The sequence below is a fragment of the Fistularia commersonii genome, chromosome 11, assembly GCF_037954325.1.
Source record: "Fistularia commersonii isolate RoL2024-O1a breed Wild chromosome 11, RoL_Fcom_v1.0, whole genome shotgun sequence".
Lineage (NCBI taxonomy): Eukaryota > Metazoa > Chordata > Actinopteri > Syngnathiformes > Fistulariidae > Fistularia > Fistularia commersonii.
Window position 1 is genome coordinate 14632880 of NC_141294.1, and position 24892 is coordinate 14657771.

Sequence of the window (24892 nt, forward strand, 5' to 3'; positions counted from 1 at the left end):
TGCCATTATTACTAGTATTATTGTTATAGTGACAATTATCATGATTATTGTCGTTCTTATTATGGAGCATTTTTTATGCTGATTGCTGAACAAGTGAGAGAAGGTTAGAGCACGACACGGATGAATAATAACGTGTGTGTGTGTGTGTGTCTGTGTGTGTGTGTGTCTGTGTGTGTTGGTAAAAATGAGAGGCGAAACACCAGGCCAAACAGAACTGAGGTTCATTTTACTCATTTATTTTGATGAAACTAGTCAGGCGATGTTTCTTCAGTTGGATGCCATGGTGGAACGGATCCAGGAGGTGTAGTTGCAGACCTTGGCGTAGACTCCAGGCTTGTTCCTTTGGGCGCAGCCGTAACCCCAGGACACCACGCCCTGCAGGTAGCCGTCACAAACCACGGGGCCGCCGGAGTCTCCCTGAAAGGACACGGGGTGGAAAACACAGTCGGTGAGCAGGAGATGTTCACCGGAGGAACTTCAGGAGACCCCGAGGGGGACGTCTGCCGGTACCTGGCAGGAGTCCTTGCCTCCCTCCAGGTATCCGGCACAGAACATGTTGGAGGTGATCTGTCCGGGGTAGGCCTTCTTGCAGCTGCTGTCGCTCAGGATGGGGACGTTGAGGCACCTCAGACGATCAGGGTAGTAGTCTGGAAGAAGACGAGACATGAGAGCGGTGACCGGACGACGGGAATTGGCTCTTCAGACGGTGCTTCACGGACTTCCAGAGGGGCTGGTGTTGCCCCATCCGGAGACGAGACAGCGGGTTCCTGAGCGTGCACAGCTGGAGGGCAGGGAGACGGTGCGGACGTAGCTGTTCAGGGCGACGGGCTTGCTCAGCTTGATCAGCATGATGTCGTTGTCCAGGTTGCGGCTGCTGTATCTGGGGTGCTTGATGACCTTGGCGGAGTTGATGAACTGCTCGGTTCCCTCGCTGACGGCGATGTTGTGCTCGCCGAGGCGCACCTGGACGCGGCTGTGGGGAGATGCGTGCCGGTTTGAGCGATAATTAAACCGAAGGATTGAATAAGTGGTGCCCGGAAAGATCGTGATGTTGGTGCGAGAAACCGTGCCGGTAAAATCATTAACTAGAAGCTCCACTAAGTCCAAATTTTTCCTTTGTTTTAGTGTAAAGGAGGTAAACAGCTAAATTATAAAAATCTTTATATGTAATGTACTGTTCCTCTAAAAGAATTCATGACGAATTAATATTAAAAATTCATATCAAAAAAGAATTGATGAAATTACACCCTAAAAATGTTGGTGAGTTAAAAGAGAAAATCTTGTCACTGTGGGAAAATTTGCCACTTGAATTTATTTGAAAATGGATTGTTAGCATGTATAAGAGGAGGTATAATGTTTAAAAGGCTATTCTGGTTATTAAATCAATCTTTTTAATTTTGCCTGGTTTTTTGCTATCGTTTTTTTGTGGGTTTTTAGAAATAAGAAAAGAAAATATCGTTTTTCGTCAAAAAATCATTTCGTTTTCAAATTTTGAAGCAAAAAATGGATGCAAAGTCGCTTTTTCACTTTTTTCTTTGCCTGTTTTTTTTTTTTTTTTTCATTTTAAACCCACGGTTAGAAAAACCCCAAGATGCACATGAGAAAAAACGCGCAGGCCGCAATAACACAAAGATTTGATTTCAGGCAGGAGGCCGCAAAACATCGTTCCGAGGGCCGCGAGTCCGAGAAAGTTTGCACGTACGACTTGTAGCAGTGAGCGGCGGACACCACCCAGGTGCTGGAGATCAGGGAACCTCCGCAGAAATGGTAGCCGGAGTTCAGGGACACCTGGTACGGCACGGAGTTCTTCCCGCACTCGTTACCCCCGACGATCTTGTCGTCCTCGATGGGGGCGGCGTCTGACGGAGGTGGAAAAGATGTTTTGCAGGAGGACGGTTCCCTAAACTAACGTGAATACGAAAAAAGCCATACTCACAGGCCGCGGCGAACAGAGCCAGGAGGATGAAAACCTTCATGGTGGTTTGCGATCGGAGCCTCGGTGTCGGATCCCGATGATCCCGGACGCTTTTAAACCCCCTCCCGCTCGCTTATCCCGCCGGACGAGGCCACGTGCTTCCGACGTTTTCTCTTCAACCTTTATCTCATCGGACAACGTGCGTGTGAAAACATGTGTGAAACAGCAGCCGATGTATTGACGAAATGGAACGCAAGCATGTTGCATTTCATGTCTCTTTTTAAAACTATTTCATAAAGATGATTGGATCCGAGGATTTGTTTAAATTTGTCTTTCCACTGGATGGAAGGGTAGATATTCAGGGAAACGTGATAATAGCGGAATAAAGATTTATATGAAATATGCACAACCGGCGGGTAATTTACAAACAAACGAAAATATAGGTTAATATAGGTACGTTTTGAGGCACTTTGCATTGGCTTTCGATTCATCAGAAGATGACAAATTAAAAATGAAGCCTGTTTCCGACTGCGGTCTCGGGTGTTTCTGCTCATGACAGCTTTATAAATATTATATGAAATATTTTCTATGACCGTAATTTCCAGACCATTGAGTGCAGCTGAATGTAAGCTGCCCCAGCTAAAAATGAACGAATAAATATATATATATTATATATATTATAAATATATGAGTACTTATACAGGCCGCACTTGTCTATAATCCGCAAGAGCCCATGTTATAACATGAGATATTTACACAGAAATATTTTTACATACATATGTTAACCTCCATAAACATGTACTGGAAATGTTTTTTTTTGAATGGTGCACGTAACACGGCTGATGAATAAGATGAATGATAAATAACACGAGGAAAAGTCCATCCATCTAGCCTTTTTCCATCATATCATGATATCATATCAGTTCTTCCTGAAAACTTTTCACTTGAAGACGTTTCACCTTCATCCAAAAGGCTGTTTCACTTCATCATTCATATTATTCATATTATTATGATTGTAATTATTATTATTACTATGATCATCCCTACTACTATTATTATTATTATTGTTATCAGTTGTATTATTGTTGTTGTTGTTATTATCATTATGTTATGGTGATGTGATTATTACTTATATTATTGTTATCGAGCATTTTCCATTAGAATGCTGCACAAGTGAAAATGGGGAAGAGCATGACATAGATGAATAACAGCGAATTCAATCTGTGTGTGTGTATGTGTGTGTGTGTGTGTGTGTGTGTGTGTGACTTTGGACTGGTTTTCCTCCACATCTCTGGTCATTTATCAAACAGTGGTGAGGGGGCTGTCAGGGCAATTATGAGCACTTTTTGTCAAACTAAATAAAGTCCCGGTTTCCATGCCAGGCCTTTTATTGACCCTATAAGATGGAATAGTTATTATGGTTCGACTTTAAAAAAGTGACCAAAAATAAGCAGCAGAAGATTGTGTAAAACTGTTGTTCCTTCTTGTAACTTATTTCAGTGTGAGATAATCTTCGATTGCAAGAATAAGGGTTTTCCCTGGAGAGTGCTTGAGTGTGTTTGGCACAATCCTCCAATGTCTGTCATTCCAAAACTTTTCCTTAAAACCAAAAGTTTGCGCGCAGCTTTAGTTCCTTTATTTCATTCACTGAGATTTCTCTCATTCTCTAATTCATCTGTTGAAAATCACCATCAAGTTTTATTACATGTATACTTTGTTCTCCCAGTGGGTGATTGTTGCAACTAAATGTGGTAAAACTGCGGTAAAAGCAAAGCCTGAGCTTTAATTTCACCTTAAAACAGCTTTTATTAAATCCTATATACAGTTATACAGAAATGGCAAGGTCAACATATACATTTATGTATATATTTATGTATATGTATATACTCACAAGCTGCAGCAAACAGAAAATATGATGAAGTATTTCATGACTGTGTTGGACTGACCGTGCTGAACCTGCACGCAGCAGCAGAAGCTTTTCTCTTTATATCACAAGAAAGCACTTTATCGCTCGCTGTCCAAAGTATTTTTCCATGCACCGTGTGCATTGTTTAAATATTACCCCACCTGAGAGCTGTGGCAGATGCTACGCACAGATGTACAGCTTTCACTATTTAAATTGCAGATCAATGCTTTTAAAGTGTTGACAGAAATACAAGCTAAAGACCAAGACAGAGGGGGCACTACAATCAATTCTTTTTAATTTCTTTACCTTTACACGCATTATTTATGATTATTTTCAAGGTAATAAAAATATTAGTCATGCTAATCTAATGATGCCCATGTTTTGTGTGTTGCAATACTTTTATTATAGATGAATGCAAGATATTTTATGCAGCTATAATTCCCAAGTCCAGGTATCTAAAGGTATTGTTACTCAAACATCAGGAGTGTGTATACAATAACGCATTCATTGTTTTGTTTTGTTTTTTTGCAATATTTTTGCTGGGTTTATTTTAAGTTATTACACATGGAACAAATCCGAAGTCCATGCATGGAAAACGTAGATATATGTATACACACACACACACACACACATATATATATATATATATTAATATATCATATTATAATATATTATAAATTATAATATATTATATATTATAATACATATATTAATACAGATAAGCACACACATTTATACACAGGTACATATAAATAAATGTGTGTGTGTGTGTGTGTGTGCGTGTGTGTGTGTTTATAAAATAAAATTGGTTTTAAAACAAAAATCAAACTTAAGGTGCCAAATCTGCAGTTAGTATTTCTATATCTAGTTTTAAGTTCCTGTGTATTAATGTCGCTGTTTGCGTCCACGTGACGTATCGATCAATGGGTGAATTTATTCAATGTATTTATTCTAAATTATTCTCTTATTTTTAAAGATTGGACTGAATCTTTGTTTGAAAAAAAAAACAAAAAAAAAAAAACAAACGAATTTTGTTGCGGATTTTCTAAACACCGCTGAACTTCCTGTCGGTCGTGAACGCAACTCGCCCGTGACGTCATCAAAATGCGACGGTCCCGGGGTTTGTGTATCGGTTGCCGAGCTAACAGCTGCCCTCGATTGTGTTTTGGTTTTGCTTCGCCTCCCATGTGTCGCCACCGCCAGGTAGGACGGGGAGCACCGTCGGCGTCCCCGTCGCGTCTGCCCGGCCGCGGCAGCCACTCCACGCCGAGCCGCGACTTTCCCCTAAGACGGTTGTAGCCTGTTAGCTAACGGCTAGCTCCCTCTTTTTTTTTTTTTTTTTTTTTTTTTTTTTGCAAGATCAGTTTGTAATGTATGCGGAATGCGCAACCATTGCGGATGTGGTGCAGAAAAAAATGCGCATCGATGCGACAGAACGCAGAAGTCAGCATCTCCAGTCAAGCAGATGCGGGTGTGCATGAATAATATGCGGCGTGTTTGTAAGTTGTGTGGCGTTTTGTTGCATTTTCAGCTTTGGAGGTGATCCTCTGTGCGGATGATGCGCCGCAGTGTTAAACAGCTGGGTGGTTAGCCGAGGCACCTGGCCGGCTCCGGTTGTTTTGATGCGATGTTTACACGTTTCCAGTGACACATGAGCGTCAACCGGAGTGCTAAAAATGGATTTAAAGGAGGATTTAAGCGGCCGCAGCTGGCCGGCAGGATCCCTATGTTTTGCTGAGCCACATTATGCCTGTCACTAAGCTGCAGGGATGACCTGATTCATTCAAGGTGGACTTTTAAAAACTATCCCGAAGGAAATCTATAGCTGTGCATTTTGCAAGATCTACAGCCCTGGTTCCTGAGCTGCAAGGAGGTGCCATGTCCTAAGCGGTCACTTCAGAAGAACTTGTGTTGATGGGACGGCAGCTGTCAGAGTCAGAATTGACCCGGCAGTCAGTTCTGCTGTAAACCAGGTCTGACCCATGACTGAGTACTACGAGGAGGGGGGTCTGCTGTACGAGCAATCACCTCCCATGCACATCAAAGTGGAGTCTCCGGAGGGACCCTTTGGCGGGGGAGTCTCTGAAAACGGCTTCCCCAGGGAGGATGAGGACTCGGAGGGTAGCTGTGACCAGAGCGGCGGATTACCTGGGGGACTCCCCTTCAACGTGGTAGTGGTGCATCCGAACATCATGGCGCCCGGCATGTCCTCAGACGACCTCCTGTCCATTGAGCAAAGTGAGCCTGAAAACATTAGCACCCAAACTACATCACGCTGCTCCTTGTTCGTTGTTAAATAAGACCCTGCTGGGAAAAACACGCAGGCCCGTGAGATCTGTTCATCGAATAGTTGCTGCCGCGCTGATATAAATATATAGATATGGATAGAATGTACAAGTATGAGTTTGTTTGAAATCAGAATTTGCAGGACACAAATGTTTGGCCATCATGCAGATCCCAGCCTTGCTAAAACACAAGTTTTTTTCTTTTCCTTTAACGATGACGCCCTCAATTTTCACACTCGTTTTGTCTATGTCATGCTCGAAGTGAATCGTAAGCCATAAATTGGTTATTACGACAGAAACTGTAAAATAACGTGAAATGTGTTGATGTCTTTGTTACAAGCGTAACAAGTATGCTAGCATAAAAGGGCTGAAATGTGCAGAATTACTATTTCAAAAGTGCGACATGCATCCTTAAAGTCGCCTTAAAGCTTCAGTAATCAAACTGTTTGAGTTTAAAGGGGAGTCGCTCGTCTATTTATCTTTACTAACGTGCAATAACGCTATGTTTTTGCTTCACTCTTCTCCTCAAAAGTGAGCTGATTTTCGTCTTGTCCTCAGACAGAGCCATGTCAGCCGCTTTGGCGGCCGGTGGCGCCGGCAAGCGGAAGAGTCGCTTCAGCGGAGCGGAGCTGGAGGTGCTGGTGTCGGAGGTCACCCGGTGCGAAGGGGAGCTGTTCGGCCCCGCCGGGAGGCTCCGGCGGCGGGAGCGGGAACGCATCTGGGCGGGAATCCTGGAGAGGGTCAACGCTGTGTCCAGAGTCCCGCGGACACTCAGAGAGGTGAAAAAGCGCTGGGATGACTTGAAGCGACGTAACGGGGGCAGGCTAGCTGACGCCCGCCACCGCACCTGTTACCTGCCGTCGAGCAGAGCGGCGTCGATGCTCGGGCATCCTTCCCAGTCGAGCCCCCGGCTTCAGCAAGCCAGGCAAAAGCAAAGCGCCCGACCAAAGCCCAGTTTCCCCTGTTTCCCCGAGTCGGATCCCGGTAAAGAAGCTATTACTCCGCTTCTCTGTCTCCCGTCTGCTCGGACGGAAACTGCTGTCAACTGTGATTGTTTCGCTCCCGCAGGTGTCGGCGTCGACCCGTCGGAGAGAGACGGTTTAGAGAAGGACGAGGACAATCCGGAGCGGGAGAGAGACGTGGGAGACCCCGAATGTGAGCCGGTGGAGAACAGCATGGAGGACAAACTCGGACTGGGACTCGGACTGGGCATCGGACCGCCCCCTCCGTCGGAGAGGTGGCTGCCTCCCTCCCCGCTCTACAGCGCCCCTTTCCTGAACGGCAGCCCTCAGCCCAGTAGCCCTCAGCCGTCGCTCGGGGCCCAGCAGGGCCCCCTCGAGGCCCCGCCGCGCAGCTCCTGGCTGGAGGACGAGCTGCGGGGCCTGGGGGAGGCGGCGCTTCAGCTGGGAAACCGGGTGGAGAAGAGTCTGCGGGAGTTCGGGGAGGGTTTCAGGCAGGACATGAGAACACTGGTCGCCTCGCAGGAGGCGTTGGCGCTAAGTCTCCAGCAGAACAATGTCCTTTTGCAAAGGCTGCTCGGAGTGCTGGAGGCCCAGCAGCAGCAGCAGCAGCAGCAGCAGCAGCAGCATCGCATGCAGCAAACGCACCAGTCGCAAACACCCCAACAGCACTTACAGCAGCTGCAGCACCTCGAGCAGCAGCAGCAGCCGCCGCCGCCGCGGATGGAGGCGGCGCAGCTACAGCATCAGCAACACGCCGCGCAGCCGCAGCAAACGCAAATACATCAGCCGCAGGCCTCCCAGCATCCGAATCATCACTCGGCCATAACCACGGCGACCGCGCCGTCGTCGCCCGACGTACACCGGCCGTTCCCCCCGCACCCGACGGCCGACACCAACGGGGGCGTGCAGAGGCCTCGGCGAGGACGAGCCGTGGATCACAGGCGGCGGAGGCGACGCTGAGATGACGGTAAAGCAAAACAAAAAGCAGACGTTGTGAATTCGGGGTGTTTTTTGACAACGTGAGCGACAGCGAGCCCGGCTCCTCTCCCGCCGGACGCCATTTCAGTAAAAACAAAGTGAACTGTCTGGAGCCGACATTCTCCCGACTTCGGTAATTTATCTTCTCCGGCGAGGAGCGCGGCAGATCATGGATTCAGACACAGATTAATAGGGTGGCCTTATACTCAGCCTGGTTCCTCTGACGAAATGTAAATACTCGCTGGCAGATCTTCTCTCAGAGAGGAGACCTCATCCGTGGGACGCCCAACATCACCCCGTCACAAACCTCATGTAGGAGCCGATGTTTAAGATGTATGTCACTGCGCATACTGCTCTCCATGCTCTTACTATTTCAGTACTGTCTAAAGTGCTCCTGATATACTAACTACTTTGTCATAAAGTACTTACCCGGAATTGTTTCCGTATATTGTAGTCAAACTGCTATTGTAATTATTCGCTATTGTATGCTTGTGTTTTTAAACGGTTACACACTTTATCTCTCCCTGCTCGGATGGGAAAAATGGAGTTTGACTGTGTTTATGTTTCGGTGCATTTTGAAACAACAACAACAACAACAACAACAACAACTACTACTACTACAAAAATAAGTGACATTATTGCTTGTTTGTTGGCGATGTGAAAAAATCAAATCAAGAAAACCCCCAGAAAAACACTGCAGAAGAGTCGCTGCAGGCTTCAGATCTTCATCTTTCTGGTGAACTTTGAGAAGCGTACATGAAGTAGGGCTATTTATTATACTCTTGCATGCAGTACGATGGGTGTGTGTGTATGTGTGTGTGTGTGTGTGTATGAGTGAGTGAGTGAGTGTGTGTGTGTGTGTGTGTGGGCGCGTGTGGATTTGCGTGGAGCCATAAAGAGAAGCAGCATCTGGCCATCGTCTCGGTAGTTTTGCACAAGCTATATTTTGTAGATAGCTACTGTTTGGATGAAAATGTGAACAAAACTTTAATAAAAGTGAAATATGGAATATAAATGCGTTGTGTGGAAGGAGAGAGGAGGCACAGATCGGTTGTGATTCGAGATAAAATAAGATAAAACTTTATGAATCCTGAAAAAAAATCGTTACGCCAGAGGGCTCCAAAATTGAAAAGTCAAGAGTGATATTACGACAGGACAAAATTGACTCGATTGATCCCACGTTGGGGAAATTCAGTTGTCACAGCAGCCTGGAAGAATGTGAAGGAACAGAAAATGTAAAATAGATACAGTCTAGTCCAAAGTTTTACAGAGATATGGGAAGAAAAACAGGTGTCTTGCAAATGACGGCTGGAAGATGTGTCCTGTGGAGAAATGTACATCGATATAAACTTTTTATTCTCCCTCCTTTCGGATTTTCCCTCCAGGGGTCGACAGTGCAAATCAACCTTCTCCATCTAACCTTGCTCTCTGTATCATTTCATTGTCTCACTTTCCGGCACCCGAACGTTGTTCCTGTGTGGATGGACGGCCTCTAGGATCAACCTCTAGGTTTTGCCTTTTTGCCTTAAAGCGTTGTTGTGTCACAGCAGAGCGGGATTCTGAAGCCTGACCATCTGCCTCTTGATTTTTCCTCTTTTCCCTTCAGGGGTCGCCGCAGTGAATTCACATTAACAACCCTAATCTCTTGATCCTGCTCTCTCACACCAACTAACTTCATATCTTCTCTCACGACATCCATCAATCTTCTCTGGTCCAATTCCAGCATCCGTCTTTCCCTCCTCTGTACATGACGCAACCATCTCAACCTGGATTTTCTGACCTTCTCTCCAAAATATAAGCTGTTCCTCTGATGGACTCATTCCTGAAAATGTATTGCGATATAAAAATTGCATAGCAAGTATTACATTACATTACATTACATTTGGCCGATGCTTTTATCCAAAGCGACTTACACTAGAGGACATAAGCACTGCGAATAACACTTGCAAATACAAGATGCACAGGAAATATACAGAACAGTAAGCTGGGCTTGTTTTTTTTTTTTTTTTTTAAGACAAAAACGTACACATACGTACACACACACACACACTGCATAGCCTAACTTGGTGCCTAACCTGATCTGGGGCAGCTCAAGCATCAGCGCAGTAAATAGTGTGTGTAGTGCAAAAAGTGCAGAAAGCAAATATTTTGATAATCCCCGCATCTGTGAGCCGCATCTGTACAGCAGCATCCTATAATTAAAAAACAATATTGCACCTGAATTTGAAATGAATTTAATTTCACCTAGCAAGTGGTGATTTCCTGCAGGAAAGAGGAGGAGTTCCACAGGTAGAAAGATCTCCTCCCCCACAAATTAAAAAATTTTTTTTTTTTTTTTCATGGCTTTATTTTGAAAAACAAAACAAAAAAAAAAACAACATGAGCGGAAATGGCACTTCCTGGTCGGGGGCTGGCTGGCGTGCGTCTCTGGACAGGGGGTGCGCGGGTGAAATATGGCCGCCGTCGCCCCGCCGGAGTCTCCGGAGCGCCGGGCGGAGGAGGCGGACGCGTCCGGGGGAAGGGACGCGGACGCCCGGCCGCGCGGCTCGGAGCGGCCGGGCGAGGCGGCGGTTAGTCAGGGAGCGGCGGGTCCCGACCGGGAGCGCCGATCCGACGCCGGCAAAGACGGCGGCGGCGGCGGCGGCGGCGGCTGCAGCCGTCCTGAGGTTAGTGTCGAGTCCGCTGCCGGAGCCGACAAAACAACATGTAGCGCATCCGAGGACCGAGCGGCGGCTGCGGGCACGGCCGAGCCTCCCGGACGCGACCAGTGGGCTCTGGACTGGTCCGAGCCCGAGGAAGACGGCGGAGCGGCGAAAACGCGCCACGACGAGAATAGTAAAAGTGGTACGCTAACGTTGTCAATGCATTTTCCCATTAGCTTTAGCCTCCGGGCTAACCCCGGCTGCACCTCCCACCGCAGGTCAGCCGCGCTCCCCTAGTTTTAGCAAGTAAACCGCACTCCGGGTTCCAGCACGCTCGTCAGCTGCGGTAGCTGCATGCAGTCCACGCCATCCATCCACCACCGCTAAGCCGTGCACGCCGGAGTGTTTTCAAGCCTTTCTTTTCTTCCAGGCCCCAAAAGTGTGGCGAGGCGTCGCAGGGAGGTGAGGCGGAAGGCGGCGCGCGGCGGCGGCGAAGGAGAAGGGGGAGTCCGGGACGGAGACGACCCCCGTCCGGAGCAGGGGGTCGCGGCCGCGGAGGCGCCGGAGGAGCCGGCCGAAGACAAGGGCGAGGCGGACCGAGCGGAAGCGGCGGACCCCGTTTCGACGGCCAAGCCCAGAAGGTGCCGGCTGATGTGCAAGGAGTGCGGGAAGAGCTTCAACCGGCGGGAGACGTTCAACCTCCACCGCCACTTCCACGCGCACGAGGACGAGCTCTCGCCCCTCACCTGCAAAGAGTGTGGCCTTACCTTTCAGCACCGCAGCAGCCTCATCAAACACAGGAATGAACATAAAGAGAAGGAGGAGCAGGTTCTCGCCCCGAAGAAAGACGCGCCGACGGAGGCGGAGAAGGTGGAGGAGGACAAGGACGAAGAGGAAGCGGGCGGTTTCGAATGCGCCGAATGCGAGAGGGTTTTCCCCAAGGTGGAGAAGCTGAGGGACCACAACTGCAGCAATACAGCAGACAAGCCTTACCACTGCCCACTTTGCCGCCAGGAGTTCCAGTTCAAAGTATCCGTCACGAAGCACATGATGCTCCACTCGCAGGAGGTCACCTACGCGTGTAAAGAGTGCAATCAAACTTTCCAGAACAATACGGCCCTGCGCCTCCACCAGCGATGTCACTCTGCCCTCAAACCTTACGAGTGCCCGGAGTGCGGCATGGTCTTCAAGCACTACTCCGTCATGGAAGACCACCGCCGCAAGCACACGGACAACGCTCGCTCGCACCTCTGCAACATCTGCGGGAAGATCTTCAAGTACAGCAGCCTCCTCCATCAGCACCAGTACCTGCACACGGGCCAGAAGCCCTTCCGCTGCCCCGAGTGCGGCAAAAAGTTCGCCTTCGCCCAGAACATGAAGGCGCACTGTCGGCAGCACAGACTGCGCGACGCCGAGCCGCCGCCGCCGCCGCCGCCTCCGGCCGCCGCGCCCTCGCAGGGGACGGAGGACGCGGATCAGAGCGAGGAGCCCAAACGCACCTTCGGATGTCCCCTTTGCACGCAGACCTACAGCACACCAGCCATCCTGAGGGCCCACATGCTCGTGCACGAGGCGGAGTACGAGACATTGGAGCGGAGCCCCAAACAACCAAAGGAAAGCAACAAGTACTGGGATAAAGGACACACGTGTCCTCACTGTCCCAGTATTTTCCGCGACGAACTGAGTTTGAAGTTACACATGCTAAGTGCCCACAAATCCGTAGCGCCGTTCTTAGACAAAGGCTCGGCCGCCTCGCCGCAAACTCGGTTCTCGTCGTTTAGCGGCGGCGGCGAGGACGACGCGCAGGGGAAGTGGAAGGGCGACGGCGCGAACTCCAAGTCGCACAAGTGTTCGGAGTGCGGGAAAGCCTTCCGCCACCGCTCGGTGCTGGAGCTCCACATGCGCATACATTCCAAGGACAAGCCTTACCAGTGCAAAGTGTGCGGCAAAGGCTTCCGATTCAGCAGCTACTTACAGCAGCATCTCATCATCCACACGGGCAAGAAGCCATACAAGTGTCCCGACTGCGGCAAGGACTTTGCCTTCCTGCAGAACATGAGAACCCACCAGAAGCTGCATCAGGAAAAACCCTTCCGCTGCACCAGCTGCCGCAAAGGCTACAGCGACGAGACGCAGCTGCAGCACCACATGCTCTCGCACAACGGCGACAAGCCTCACAAGTGCGACCTTTGCGACAAGAGCTTTGGGTTGGCCTACCTGCTCCGCGACCACATGAACACGCACACGGGAGAGAGGCCTCACCGGTGCGACGAGTGCAACAAGTCTTTCTCCTGGTTCAGCAGCCTGCTGGTGCACCAGAAGATCCACGCTCGTAAACGCCAGGGGTTCGGCCAGTATAACTCTCACACGGTGGGCGGGAGGATGAGAGGGAGAGGGGGGAGGGGGAGGAGAGGGGGGAGGCCGGCGTGGGGCCTGTCCAGATCGGCGGGAAGCTCAGGGACGGCGGACTCCCAGCCGCCCCCATACACGGCGGCGGATCCGCCGCAATCGTCCGTGCTCTCATCCCACGTGGACTCGCAAGCCGCGCTACACCCGCCGCCCGTCCAGTGGAAGGTGGACGGCGGGGAGGTCATGCCCGTCCCGTCGTCGCCTCCCCCTCAGCCCGGCCTCCACCACCGCCGCACCAGAACGGGCCGGGCGGACGACCCTTCGGGATCTCAGTCCGGCGCCGTGTGCGTTCGGACCTCGGAGACGGCTCACGGCGCGTCTGTCGTCGTGCCAAAAAAGTCCAGCCCGTCGTGGGTGAGCGAGCTGGAACAGCACAGGCAGTCCGTGCCGCTCACTTGGAGTAGCACAGCCGCATCCGCAACTTCAGCTCCCTCGAACTCTTTGCAGCAGGAATTCTCGGCGCCGTCCACCTTCACGGACGGCGCGGCGCTGTGGAGCGTCCGACCCGCTCCGCAGGCAAACTCTCAGAACTCTCCGAACGCTCTCGGTCAGGAGCTCCAACCGCCGAGATGGCCGGGCGCCCCGGGTTCGCCGAAAAAAGAGCCCTCCACACCCCCTAAGAAAGAGGACGCCAGGGCGTGGGACTCGAGTAATCCTCAAGTAATACCGACGACTGTTAGTCAGCCGGAGAAGCCGTGGAGCGACTCTCCAGGCGTAGCGGGCGCGTCCACCTCAGCTCAGCTCGACCAAAGCGGTCCCACGTCAGCGTCCGCGTCTCACGGGGTAGATAGCGCAGTGCCGGACCTACAAACGCCGCCGGGGGTTTCAAAGACTGCAAACTCCCCGGAAAAACTAGTGAATAATCAAGATTTTCAGCCGCAGCAAAAGCAAGGGTCGCCCTCCTGGTCCAGCGCGCAGAATCAAACGGCAACTCAGAAGGTTCCCGTCGCCATCCAATACGAGGGGGTGGGGACGCCGGTACGGGGCTTCCAAAATAATCCCGCGGGTCCTCAGACGGTGCTCGGCGGGCAACTCAAACCAGGAAACGGACAGGACGTCCAGCAGCAGCAGCAGCAGCAGCAGCCGATGGTCACGGCCACTCAAATCATCATAAATTCGGCTTCGCCTTTTTTCACCCCCTCGCTCGCCCAGTTGCCCTCCCTGGCTCTGCCGGGTTCTCATCCTCTCCACTCCGTCGCGGTCGCTTCGCTGCCGAGACCCCCGGCTCCGAACATTATCTTCGCGCCGCAGCTCGCCCCACAGACTGAACCCCCCAAACCGGGACCCCGTTTGCCTTTCGCCCCGGACCGGCTCCTCCAGTGCATGATATGTGGGTGCTCTCTCCCTCGCGAGTTGGATCTACAAATGCATTACTTACAACACGCACAAGGAGAGATTTGACATTTCTGGACTAGTACAAACTCTTAGTTGTGTGTTTTTTTTTTAATAGATTTGCTCAAACCTCATGTATCTGACCCTCAGCTGTGCAGGCTGACCAGTTGACTTGGATGGGCATTAGAAGCAAATACATGTAGACGTGAGACTATATTTCGGCTGCGCACTCGATATAAGTCTCTTCCTGTTGTCTTCACAAGTTCTCAGTTACTACAAATAACTTAGGTTTGGACTAGCGTCCGCGAGCGAGCGTGCCGCTCCGCTAGTTTCACCGTTTTTAAATGCATTTCAGATATCCAAATATCGAACCGGTTTTAAACGTATTCTGAGGGTTGCAGGTGACTGAGACCCTACGGTCTGCATTTCATTTATTGCCAATAACCTTTAGATTTAGAAAATTAGTACTTTTATAGTCCCGTTCATGAACCATTTGAACTGTGTTTCTTCATGTACAGTATACTGTGTGCCTTTTAGGAGTACAGTCTGCATGTCTGCTGTCTTGGTATTCTAGGCCTAGTTTGTGCTTAAGGTAGACTCAACAATGTGACCTCACTCCCGAAACACAGAGAAACTCTCTCTTCTACGTACAACGATAAGCTGACTCCATACTGTATAGTCCTGTTAGGAAGCACTTGTTTTCATGGAGCCATCGTCTGGATCCGGATATCTCATAAGCAAAGTTCTCAGTAGTATATATATATATGTATATATATATATATATATACATATATAAAAACAATGGGTAAGCAATGTGTGGCAAAGTTATCAGTGTGAAGGTCATCTCACCGTTAAGAGTTTTCACCAAAATAGGGTTTCTGAGTGAATAGCCAGTGAGTAAGGTTACATTATTACTTCTGACACTGTAATCAAGCAGTAGATAGTTTTTTTTTTTTGTTGTTTTCTTTTTTAGAAATAAATTTAACTTGGGTTTATGTGAAGTTTTATCATTAGTATTTTTCAAAGTGGCAAGACAATTATAACTGGTAATATAACTGTTTAGGTCCGTCAGGTTTTAGTCAGATAGCTAGATAACTCTGGCAATGTGTTACGACCAATAATCTCTTCACATTTCAGATACGGGCAGAAAGGACTTGGCACCTTTTGCTAAATGCCAAGAACCATGTTCTGTATCTTCTACAAAAACGACCATGTAGGATCAGAATATACCAATATTTATTTAGTCCAAGGTTAATCATGAACCTACTTTGCTTGCATGGGTTCTAGAGTACAAAATCCCCACTCCTGTAATATTTGATTAGGGTTTCAAATGACTGGACTGAATATCTTTGTTACTACTGTAAAAAAAAACATGGTCCATTTGTGGAAAATAAAAGAGGAAAAGAAAAAGATGAACCACCCATGTGTGTCTGAGCACTTAGCGTCATGAATTTCAAGAAAAAAATAAAATAAAAATGGGCCCTTCTACCTCTATCCGCTGTTTTAGCATGGAACAAAATAGAAACTTCCTGTGATGTCTTCATATTGGATTAAATAAAACTTGCCTTTGATTATTGATTTGTGTGTATTTAATTCTGAAGAGGATTTTGATGAAAATTCTGATTCATGACATTTCAAAGTTGATTATATTATATTTTTACATCCATTTGATGCACAAACCTGTTGTCTTGAAGTACGCCCTTGAAAACATTTAAATGGGGACACACAGGACTGTCTCAGAATATTTGAATATCGTTATAAAGTTCTTTATCTTCTGTAATGCAATTAAAAAAACAAAAATGACTTTTTCATGATATTCTAACATTGTCAGATCGGATTTTTGAGTTTTCTTAAGATGTAAGCCATAATCAGCAATATTAAAATAATAAAAGGGTTGCAATATTTCTGTTGAATTGTAATGAATCCAGAATGTATGACATTTTTGTTTTTGTAATTACATTACAGAAGATAAAGAACTTTATCACAATATTTTAATTTTCTGAGACAGTCCTGTATGTATTTTTATATTTACGTATACAGTTGGAATTAGGAATTCAACTCTGAAAGCTTAAACCAAGAATTAGTGACAAAGGAATTTATCACTAGAGCACAAATATATACAAATTCATGAATTCAAGTTAATTCAGAAACCTTTTTATTTGTTCCCAGGGGACAATTGAAGGGCCACAAATCTATAAATGAACAGTATAATAAACTGTTTTACACCATAGGCTGCACATCTTAAATATACTACATGTACAATAAGCATACAATAAACTGTACATCTATAAAATGCGCTATACAGAATGGAATTAAGAGAAAAATATATATAATTTATATTATTATTTTTTTTAGATTGGAGAATCAGTGTTTTCATCCCTGCATCCAACGCTCGGCTTTAGAGGAAACAAAACAGAAGAAGAAGAATCCACTTCCGGCGAAGGATGAGCCCAGCAGGGTGCAGGTGTGTGTTGGAGTCGGCCGGTGTTAGCCGAGCTCCCCCGTCGTCTTTCGCCTCGGTAAAACACACCGACATGCCAATCGATGTCACGGCGGTGGTGTAAAAACAAAAAAAAAATCAACAAAAGACACACACAATCCACGCGTGTCGGCGCGGTGCCGTTACGGTTGCGGAGGGAAGCACAAACAAAACCGCTTAGCTAGCGCCGCTTAGCTAGCGAATGCTAGCTAGAATTTAAGCTAGTGCTAATAAATAGAGCCGCGCCAAGATGGATGGAGCCGCCGCGGCGACCGGAGACCGCGGGGCTGCGGATGGACCCTTCGCCGGGAACAGCAGCGGTCCGCCGGCGGTGGAAACCGGTAAGTATCCGTCCAAAAAGGTGGTGCGGACATCAGAAAGCCACACCGCCGTCATTCATTGGTTTCTAGACAGGCATGGATTTGGCCAGAACTCATGCAGGGAACAAAAAAAAAAAAAAACAAGCACAAAACACACCGTCCTGCATGAAATTTGGTGTTTTTGCATGTTTCGATGTTGCTCATCGGTCCTTGAATGAAAAGCACGGCCTGGTTAATTCTGTCAAACTAAATATTTATACAGAATTGCAAAAGTAAACTCCGTGAAGGTACAGCTGGGAGATAAATTAAGCAGCATTGTGAGATGTGTTAGTTGTGGAAGATAAACCCAGTTTAAAAATGACTTACAATTACTTAAAATTAATCACAAAATGCATAAGCACATCTTCGCAGCCAACATCAAAATGGGATAAAGTAAAGTAGATCCTTTCGGGATTAGGATTTAATCATATTATTACACATTAATATGAAGTCATTGATTCTAACCAAGTGAAAGAGGCTTAGGATTGACTCATGCACTCGACTCCCGATGCATAAACGTCAAAATCGGAAATTTGAAACCCAGTTCCTCCGATGGCGATGGCTTGTAAGAGGAGCAGTTTTCCCTGCATTCAGCTTTAATGTGTGTGTGTTTGTGTGCGCGTGTGTGTGTGTGTGTGTGTGTGTGTGTGTGTGTGTGTGTGTGTGTGTGTGTTTGGATGTGTATGCAGGCAAGCAAGCAGCGCTCTGCTTCCTTTGCCCCCTGCGCTTCTTCCATGGTGACAAAAATAGGCAGCTTTTTGCCAACTGCTTCAAGCCAGTCTAGTCACAGAATGAAAGGATGTACTAAACCTACGCAAACTGACGGTTTTATTTCTTTTTTGTAACCCCTCTGATCAACAAAAATGAGCATTTTCTGGCCCATTTTGAAACTCAGTCGGATATTTGACTAAAAAGGCATTTAGTCTATCGGTGGAAATGTCAGAATTGCAGCCATGCTTCATTTGTGATCGTCCATGTCAGAGAAATTGCTGAGCATTGGTCAAGAGTGAAGCAGGGATTTAAGAGAGTGGGAAAGAAAAACAAACCCAAAGCAAAACAAAAGCATGAAGCTATGCAAACTGAAACCTCAAGTCAGTTATACGGTGACCTCCAGACCACAGGAAGGCACTGTATGACTCTCAGTCGGCCCGAAGGTTCACCCGTCTGCATTCATTAGAAAAAGTAAAAGATCCATATTTGTAATTTGCATTTGGATTCAGCCTACGTAGCAATGCTAATAATCTCCGAGAAACAATGCCGCCGTTTTCGAAATGTTACATGGTAATGATAATGAAATGAACAGTCAAACATTCAGTTTGTAGTTCTGGTTGAAAACGTTGTGTGGTCAGTGTTCAGCTGTGAGTTGACTGTGTGTTCCACCCCAAAGATAAGAGTTTGCCAAACAAAAACGACCAAAAACAACATGTTCGAGCTGGCATGGATGTGCACGCTGGAGTGCAAGGGAACGATAGCGTACCACTTTGGCCGCCTTTACTTCTGCTTTCTGTCGAGATCCATCCATGAAGCCTTCTTCGATCGAGATGCCTTAATTTTGCAGAGTGCTTTGTGACCATACCATATTGTACGTTCTTACTTTTAAAATAAAGACATGATATGCACCTGTGTATTTGTATTTTATTTTCCTTTCTATCTTTCTTTCTTTGGAAGCAGGAGTGGCCTTGACCACGTATTTTCCCCTTTCTATTTGTAGGGGTCGGCCTATCCTGCTGTCAAGATTGTGGAGAAGCCTTCACTGAAGAGTCGGCCTGCTCGGAGCATCGCCGAAGGCATCCTCGAGGAAACCGAGTGTTTTTGGACGACCCGTTGGACGGTTTACCCGCTACTGAAAAAGGCGGCGTAAAGACGAGTTTTTGTGCGACGTGTTCGCTGTCTTTCTCCGAGCCGAGTGAATTCCACTCCCACATGAAGGACAAGCACGGCCGAACGTCACCGGAGGAATCGAGTGCTCAGCGGAATCCTGCCTCCGCCAAGCAGCAAACCTTTGAATGTCCAGACTGCGGGAAATGCTACGGCGTGATCGGGCACTTCCTCAACCATCAGCGGTCGCACAGACAAGCCTCCAAATCCCTTTTTCATGACCTTGAGCATTTGAAAAAAAAGTCATTTCGGTGTGAATCGTGCGGACGGAGTTATTCCCGCGCGTCCGCTCTCGACGCGCACCGCCGGTGCCACGAGGAGAAGTTGGTAAAGTCACGCAGCAGGACTTCGGGGGACTCGTTTCAGGCCGAGGAGCCGGCGGTTGAAGCCAAGCAAAGTGAAAACCACGCTGCCGAGAGTCCCGAAAAACTGTACAAGTGTTCTTGCGGCAAAGCTTTTACCGCTTTGTTTCGCCTGAAAACGCACCAGCGGTTTAGCCGAAACAGCCAGTGTTCTCCGGAAGAAATCAAAGAGAAACCAAAGAAAAACTGCGCCGACTTTTACTGCGGCGAATGCAAGAAGTCCTTCAGCGGCCACATTGCCCTCTTCAACCATCAAAGATGGCACGCCAACCACTCGGACGATTCAGCCAAGAGGTTTCCCTGCGAGGAGTGTGGAAAAGTGTTCATGACCTTGACGTTCTATTACAGGCATCAGCGCACGGCCCACAGCGACGAAACCCCGGCCAAGTCCTTCCTCCATCAAGTGTGTCAGCTGCAGAAAAAGGCGTTTGAATGTCAGGATTGCGGGCTCAGGTTCTCCAGGGCCTCGGCTCTTCACGCTCATCAACTTCATCACACCGAGGTTTTCCGAGAAACCGAGAAGCTGGCCCAGAAGGACGCGTCCCTACTACCTCAACGGAAACATTCGGAAGACCCGAGGAAAGATACCGAGCGCTCGGCCGAAGCGGTAGACGCTCGGAATTTGCCTCCGGAAGCCGTGGTCGAAGGAAGCGCTCACGTCACCGAGGAGGACGAGGACGCGGAGAGTTACGAGCCCGGCGACTTCAACGTGCAGGTGATCAGCGCCAGTGAATCCGAAGACGAGCCCGACCCAGACGTGAATTCTGACCTGGAGCTCCTGTGCGAGTCGGATCAGGACGGGAAAGAAGACGGCGAATCCTGCTTTTCGGCGGGCGGCTTCGTTTCGAAGCCGGAGATGGATTTAAAAATCATACAGATCGACTTCGAGCCGACCGACGAGCACGGCACCCTGTTGGCCGCCGAAGCCGAGAGCAAAACCGCCGTGGACAGGTTTGACTGTCCCGAGTGCTACCGTAGGTTTTGCAGCGCGTCGTCGCTGCGCGTCCACAGGATGTGGCATAAGAAGAGACAACAGACGCCGGGTCAGTCGCTCGGCTACGATCCGGCGAATTCCGCTCGCGCGAACGACCCGGGGGATCCTCGCCCGAGTCGCGACGCACATCGCCAGCCCGACCGGCAAGAGTCTTTTTCGTGCGAAGAGTGCGGGAAGTGCTTCTCCGATTTCTCCTCTTTTGTGTCCCATCAGTCGCAGCATCCAAAAACAAAACAGTTTCAGTGCCCGGATTGCTCGGTGTCTTATACGCACGCGAGTCGCCTGTTTAACCACATGAACAATTGCACGGCGCAGAAGAAAGAGTACAATCCCAAAAAAACGCTCCTGGGCCCAAAAATCTACCACTGTGAACAGTGCGGAAAGGGTTTTTGGTCTTTGGGCGCTTACTCCCATCACAAGCAAAGTCCAAATCAATGCGCAGAACTGAGGCTAAGGAAAGGTGTCGTGGGATCGCCGCACGCCGGAAGTTCACGCACCAGTCTGAAGGTGGCCTGCCCGGTGTGCGGTCAAAAATTCCGACACAGAGGCATCATGACGTTGCACATGCGCAAACACGAAAACGGAAATCACAAGTGCGAGCTCTGCAACCGGACCTTCCGTCTGTTTTCCAGCCTTCTCCGGCACCAGGTTGTCCACAGCGACCAGTTACTCCCCCCGCCCAGTAAGTCCTTCCAGCACCAGGTGGAGCAGCTGAAGAAGAACACGTACGGCTGTCCGGACTGTGGGAAGTTGTTCTCGAGGGAAAAGGCGCTTCAGTTCCATATGAAAAGCCACGGTTACGAAACGGGACACTCGCCGTCGTCGCCCGGCTCCTCCGTCAGCCTGGAGGGCCTCCAGTGCGCCTCCTGCCTGGCGCACTTCAACAGCAAGTCCTCCTTGAAGGCTCACCAAAAGCTCTGCGTCAAAAAAGAGCCGGTCGACGGTGTGGATTTTAAGATGGAAAACTTGGAGAACATGCCAAAAGATCACGCGGACGCCAACTCACAAGACAGCGATGATAAGAATTCAGCGGATCCTTCCGATGAGAAGACTAGCGGTTGCGCCGCAGAGGCTCAGATAGAAGGCGAACCCGATCCAGAAAACCCAAACGCGAATGATTTGAAGTACAAGTGCAAAAGATGCGACCGAGGCTTCTCGGTGATCGGAGCTTTAAACTTGCACAAGAGAATTCACGCCCGGGGCAGAAAGAAATCTGGCGTCAAAGCCAAACCTCCCGTATCGGTAGCGCTTAAGCATCCTAAAGCGGAAGAGCCGAAAAAAGGATTCTTTCACTGCTCAGAATGTGGGAAGCGCTTCACTTCCAGCTCGGCGCACAGCTCCCACAAAAAATGGCACTTGGAAAGGACGGAGTCCCCCGAGAAGGAGCAGCTGACGGACCGGCCTCCTCTCTGGGACCCGCGGAAACCGAACTCCCAGCGCCGAAGCTCGCCTCGGCCGGAGGTTGACGCGAGCAGAGATCGCCCGACGTTTTCGTGTTCCCGGTGTAACGAAACTTTTGTGGAAAACTCCCTCTTGGCCGCCCACTATGAAACGGACCACGGCGAAACTTCGGAGGCCGCTCGTCGTCGGGGAGACGGATCCCGCCGTCATTCGTCGGACCGAGACGCGGAGCTGGCCGACGCCGGCCTCAAAAGGAAGACGTCCGCCTCGTCGGTGATGAAGATAAAAATTCACCAGTGTCCCCTGTGCCCTTTGAGCTTCACCAAAGCCAGAGGCCTACGCGCCCACAAGTGGCAGGCGCACTCGCAGGGCGCATCGGGAGAAAACGAGGTTACTCTGGTCGCCGAAAAGGAAAGTAAGAATCTGACAGGTGGCGTAAAACCCAGAGACGGCGCGTCGGCTGTACCCAATGTCATCGGCGCGAAGAGAAGTGACGCCGCCGGCGGAGGACAGAAAAAAGTGAAAGCGGGCTCCCCTCCGCCGAGCGCCCAAGCTGCACTTCTTGACCACAAAGTATGCAAAAAGATGGACTGGGAGCCCAATCAGGTGATCCAGACGCTGGAAGCCGAAGTTTCCCCGCCGTTCAGCCGCCTGTCGGAGCTCAAGGCCAAATTTCTTTACAAGTGTAACAAATGTGGGAAGGCGTTCCAGACGGAGGGACACTTGGGAACACACCGAGCCAAAGCCAAAAGCCGTCCTTATTGCTGCGCCTTGTGCTGCCACGGTTTTTGGACGGAGAATCAGCTGCAGCAGCACCTGGCCTGGCACGACGAGGTCCGCTGTCGGCTCCCGAACGAGGTTCGCTTCCGGCTCAGCGCCGCTCTGTCCCAGAAGCCTTTCAAACCCAACGCGTCGAGCGACAATCGGGGGAATTTCTCTCCGTCCGCCGCGTCGGGCCGAGCCGCGTTCAACCCCGAGGACTCAGCGCAGAGTAGCCTTAAGTACCGACGTTGTGGCAAAGCCTTTCTGTCGCCCGCCGCGTTCCACAATTACGACACTCAGCACCGTAGCGACGACTTCTACCGTTGCTCCACCTGCCCCAGGACCTTCAGCGAAATACAGGACCTTATCAATCATCACCAGGAATGTTTCAGCGATTGCAGAGGGCGAAGCGCCGCCAGCGCCGCCGCCGCCGCCGCCGCCACTCTCCTGCCAGGACATCCAGCTGGCCTTACCTGCTCTGAATGTGGAACTACTTTTTGTGAAGAAACTGAATTGCACCAGCACTATAATGAACACACCAGAGGACTTTATTAGAACTGAAAATAACAAACGCAGACACTGTAGAGTGTGTTTTTGTTTACATTTAGTATGTTTTGCTCGTCTCAAGCGGGAAGTTGATCTCCCCTATTTGTTTTCTGTATTGTTTGAGATTCTATATATTAAGAAGGAAAAAAAAAAAAGAGGCAGTTTTGTTTTTTGTTTTTTTTCAATTCTCAGGCTTTCCTTTACACTGGATAAGTAAATGTTCAAGAATTCCATATTTGTATAAATAATTTTATACTCTTTAAACTAAGTTAAGGTGTCAAATGAAGTGTTTTGTGCCAGCTGCTGATCCTTTGCCCCTTCCGATTGTCCTGTCGTACCATTTGCGGATCATCGGCAGATGAGCGAACGTTTTATTTTCATTAACAAAAAGGTTCATTTACTAAGTGCACGTCTCAAGCATGTATGAGCTCCAAGAAAGGCTCCGACGATGAAGTTTGACCGGACAGTTTTAAATTCTGCTCAACCGTTTTGACACGAATCGAGTTGCGTATTTCAGAGAGAAAAAAAACAAGACATGACCTTCAAAAACTTGCACTGTTTTTTTATGCGAACTGTTGGGAAAATGACCCGATCGGGAACACAAATACTATTTAAAAAAAAAAAAAAAAGATATACAACTGTGCAACATGTTCTGCATGACTTGATTATAAACGCCGATGACTTTTCCTTTTCAGTGTTTCATTTCTATGTTGTGACAAAAAAAAGCTACTCATGACTTTAAAAAAATAGCACTAATGTTCCTTGAGGATAGTTGTTACTTACTCTGCCACTTCTGTACTGGAAACGTTCATATTTGCATTGTGAAAGAGATGTTTGCTCTATTTATTCCCCCTTCCCCTTTAAAAGACCAAGACTCCTTTTGACTGCTTGTTAAAGTTTGGCTTTTCTGAAGTTATAAAGAAAAAAAGCTGTCAAAAAATGTAATAAATAAACCTTGATTTTCCAGGAAAAACATGACCGGTTTGATTGTTGAACACTGATTTTGTTTAGAGTTTCAATTCATATTTAAAGGAAAGATGGCAAAAGAAATATAATCGTGACATTCCTGCTGTTGTGCGCACACACACACACACACATACACAATTTGCTCAGGTGTGTGTTGTGATTGACGTGTCCTCAGTGTTTAAATGGAGGACTAACATTAATACAAGAGAATTCAAGAGAAACCCGTCAACTTGGTCCTGTAAGTTTATTATTCTGCCTGCGTTTCAACCGCTTTAACCAGTAATTTGTATTTATTTGCGTGAGAACCCGACAAAATGCACTCGTTTTCTGAAAGTAAATCGAAATCATTCCTGTTTCTCCCTCTTTTTTTGTGCAGTGGAACACTGCCATGTTGAATGTAAGGAATGCGGGCTGACGTTCTCGCACTTGGAGGTCTTCAAATCTCACCTGCATCAGCATTCCCTGGAAGACGACGAGGACGAAGGCGTCCAGACGGGAAACGGCGGGGAGGCGGCCGCGGAACCGGTGCCCGGGCGAGATCTGGAGACGAGCGAGGACGGAGAGAAGCGTCACTCGGGCGTCTCAAAAATACAAGACGGCGGGTGCCTCCGGTTCCCGGACGCTAACAAGACCCGAAAAGCCCACGAATGCTCGATCTGCGGGAAGGTCTACTCGTACCAGATCGCTTTTGAAAAGCACCGGCAGCTGCACGAGAG

At 48.7% G+C, this 24892-nt stretch overlaps 4 protein-coding genes across 6 annotated transcripts; 3 read left to right on the forward strand and 1 right to left on the reverse strand.

Moving 5' to 3' along the window:
- Window positions 1-267: 267 nt before the first annotated feature.
- LOC147229636 (trypsin-3-like) lies at window positions 268-1976 on the reverse strand. The gene is made up of 5 exons (XM_086155217.1): window positions 1937-1976; window positions 1703-1859; window positions 720-973; window positions 511-647; window positions 268-417 (listed from the first exon to the last, which is right to left on the reverse strand). The coding sequence occupies exons 1-5, from the start codon at window positions 1974-1976 to the stop codon at window positions 268-270; spliced, it is 738 nt and encodes a 245-aa protein (XP_086011343.1).
- A 2957-nt stretch (window positions 1977-4933) lies between these two features.
- LOC147229637 (uncharacterized) lies at window positions 4934-9061 on the forward strand. 2 transcript variants are annotated; one of them, XM_086155188.1, is made up of 3 exons: window positions 4934-6059; window positions 6665-7090; window positions 7175-9061. In XM_086155188.1, exons 1-3 carry the CDS (start codon window positions 5804-5806, stop codon window positions 8026-8028), a joined length of 1536 nt encoding a protein of 511 aa, XP_086011314.1. In that variant the 5' UTR covers window positions 4934-5803; the 3' UTR covers window positions 8029-9061. The 2 variants fall into 2 exon arrangements, with proteins under 2 accessions (XP_086011314.1, XP_086011315.1); XM_086155189.1 differs by having other exon boundaries at window positions 6669-7090.
- A 1386-nt stretch (window positions 9062-10447) lies between these two features.
- On the forward strand, window positions 10448-15998 carry LOC147229638 (uncharacterized). Of its 2 annotated transcripts, none has more exons than XM_086155155.1 (2): window positions 10448-10890; window positions 11119-15998. In XM_086155155.1, exons 1-2 carry the CDS (start codon window positions 10500-10502, stop codon window positions 14496-14498), a joined length of 3771 nt encoding a protein of 1256 aa, XP_086011281.1. In that variant the 5' UTR covers window positions 10448-10499; the 3' UTR covers window positions 14499-15998. The 2 variants fall into 2 exon arrangements, with proteins under 2 accessions (XP_086011281.1, XP_086011282.1); XM_086155156.1 differs by having other exon boundaries at window positions 10587-10712.
- Window positions 15999-16777: 779 nt separating this feature from the next.
- LOC147229639 (uncharacterized) lies at window positions 16778-24183 on the forward strand. The gene is made up of 2 exons (XM_086155153.1): window positions 16778-17249; window positions 18979-24183. The coding sequence occupies exons 1-2, from the start codon at window positions 17159-17161 to the stop codon at window positions 23217-23219; spliced, it is 4332 nt and encodes a 1443-aa protein (XP_086011279.1). The 5' UTR covers window positions 16778-17158; the 3' UTR covers window positions 23220-24183.
- The last annotated feature ends 709 nt before the right edge of the window (window positions 24184-24892 follow it).

What these genes read in the sequence shown, in the direction of transcription:
- LOC147229636 (XM_086155217.1), bottom strand. Translation starts at nt 1,976, where the DNA reads ATGAAGGTTTTCATCCTCCTGGCTCTGTTCGCCGCGGCCT. An exon ending in GGCTCTGTTCGCCGCGGCCT is followed by an intron (nt 1,860 to 1,936) that starts GTGAGTATGGCT and finishes CACCTCCGTCAG; the next exon opens with ACGCCGCCCCCATCGAGGAC. An exon ending in GCCGCTCACTGCTACAAGTC is followed by an intron (nt 974 to 1,702) that starts GTACGTGCAAAC and finishes ATCTCCCCACAG; the next exon opens with CCGCGTCCAGGTGCGCCTCG.
- LOC147229637 (XM_086155188.1), top strand. Translation starts at nt 5,804, where the DNA reads ATGACTGAGTACTACGAGGAGGGGGGTCTGCTGTACGAGCAATCACCT. An exon ending in CCTCCTGTCCATTGAGCAAA is followed by an intron (nt 6,060 to 6,664) that starts GTGAGCCTGAAA and finishes TCTTGTCCTCAG; the next exon opens with ACAGAGCCATGTCAGCCGCT. An exon ending in TTTCCCCGAGTCGGATCCCG is followed by an intron (nt 7,091 to 7,174) that starts GTAAAGAAGCTA and finishes TCGCTCCCGCAG; the next exon opens with GTGTCGGCGTCGACCCGTCG.
- LOC147229638 (XM_086155155.1), top strand. Translation starts at nt 10,500, where the DNA reads ATGGCCGCCGTCGCCCCGCCGGAGTCTCCGGAGCGCCGGGCGGAGGAG. An exon ending in CGACGAGAATAGTAAAAGTG is followed by an intron (nt 10,891 to 11,118) that starts GTACGCTAACGT and finishes CTTTTCTTCCAG; the next exon opens with GCCCCAAAAGTGTGGCGAGG.
- LOC147229639 (XM_086155153.1), top strand. Translation starts at nt 17,159, where the DNA reads ATGGATGGAGCCGCCGCGGCGACCGGAGACCGCGGGGCTGCGGATGGA. An exon ending in TCCGCCGGCGGTGGAAACCG is followed by an intron (nt 17,250 to 18,978) that starts GTAAGTATCCGT and finishes TTCTATTTGTAG; the next exon opens with GGGTCGGCCTATCCTGCTGT.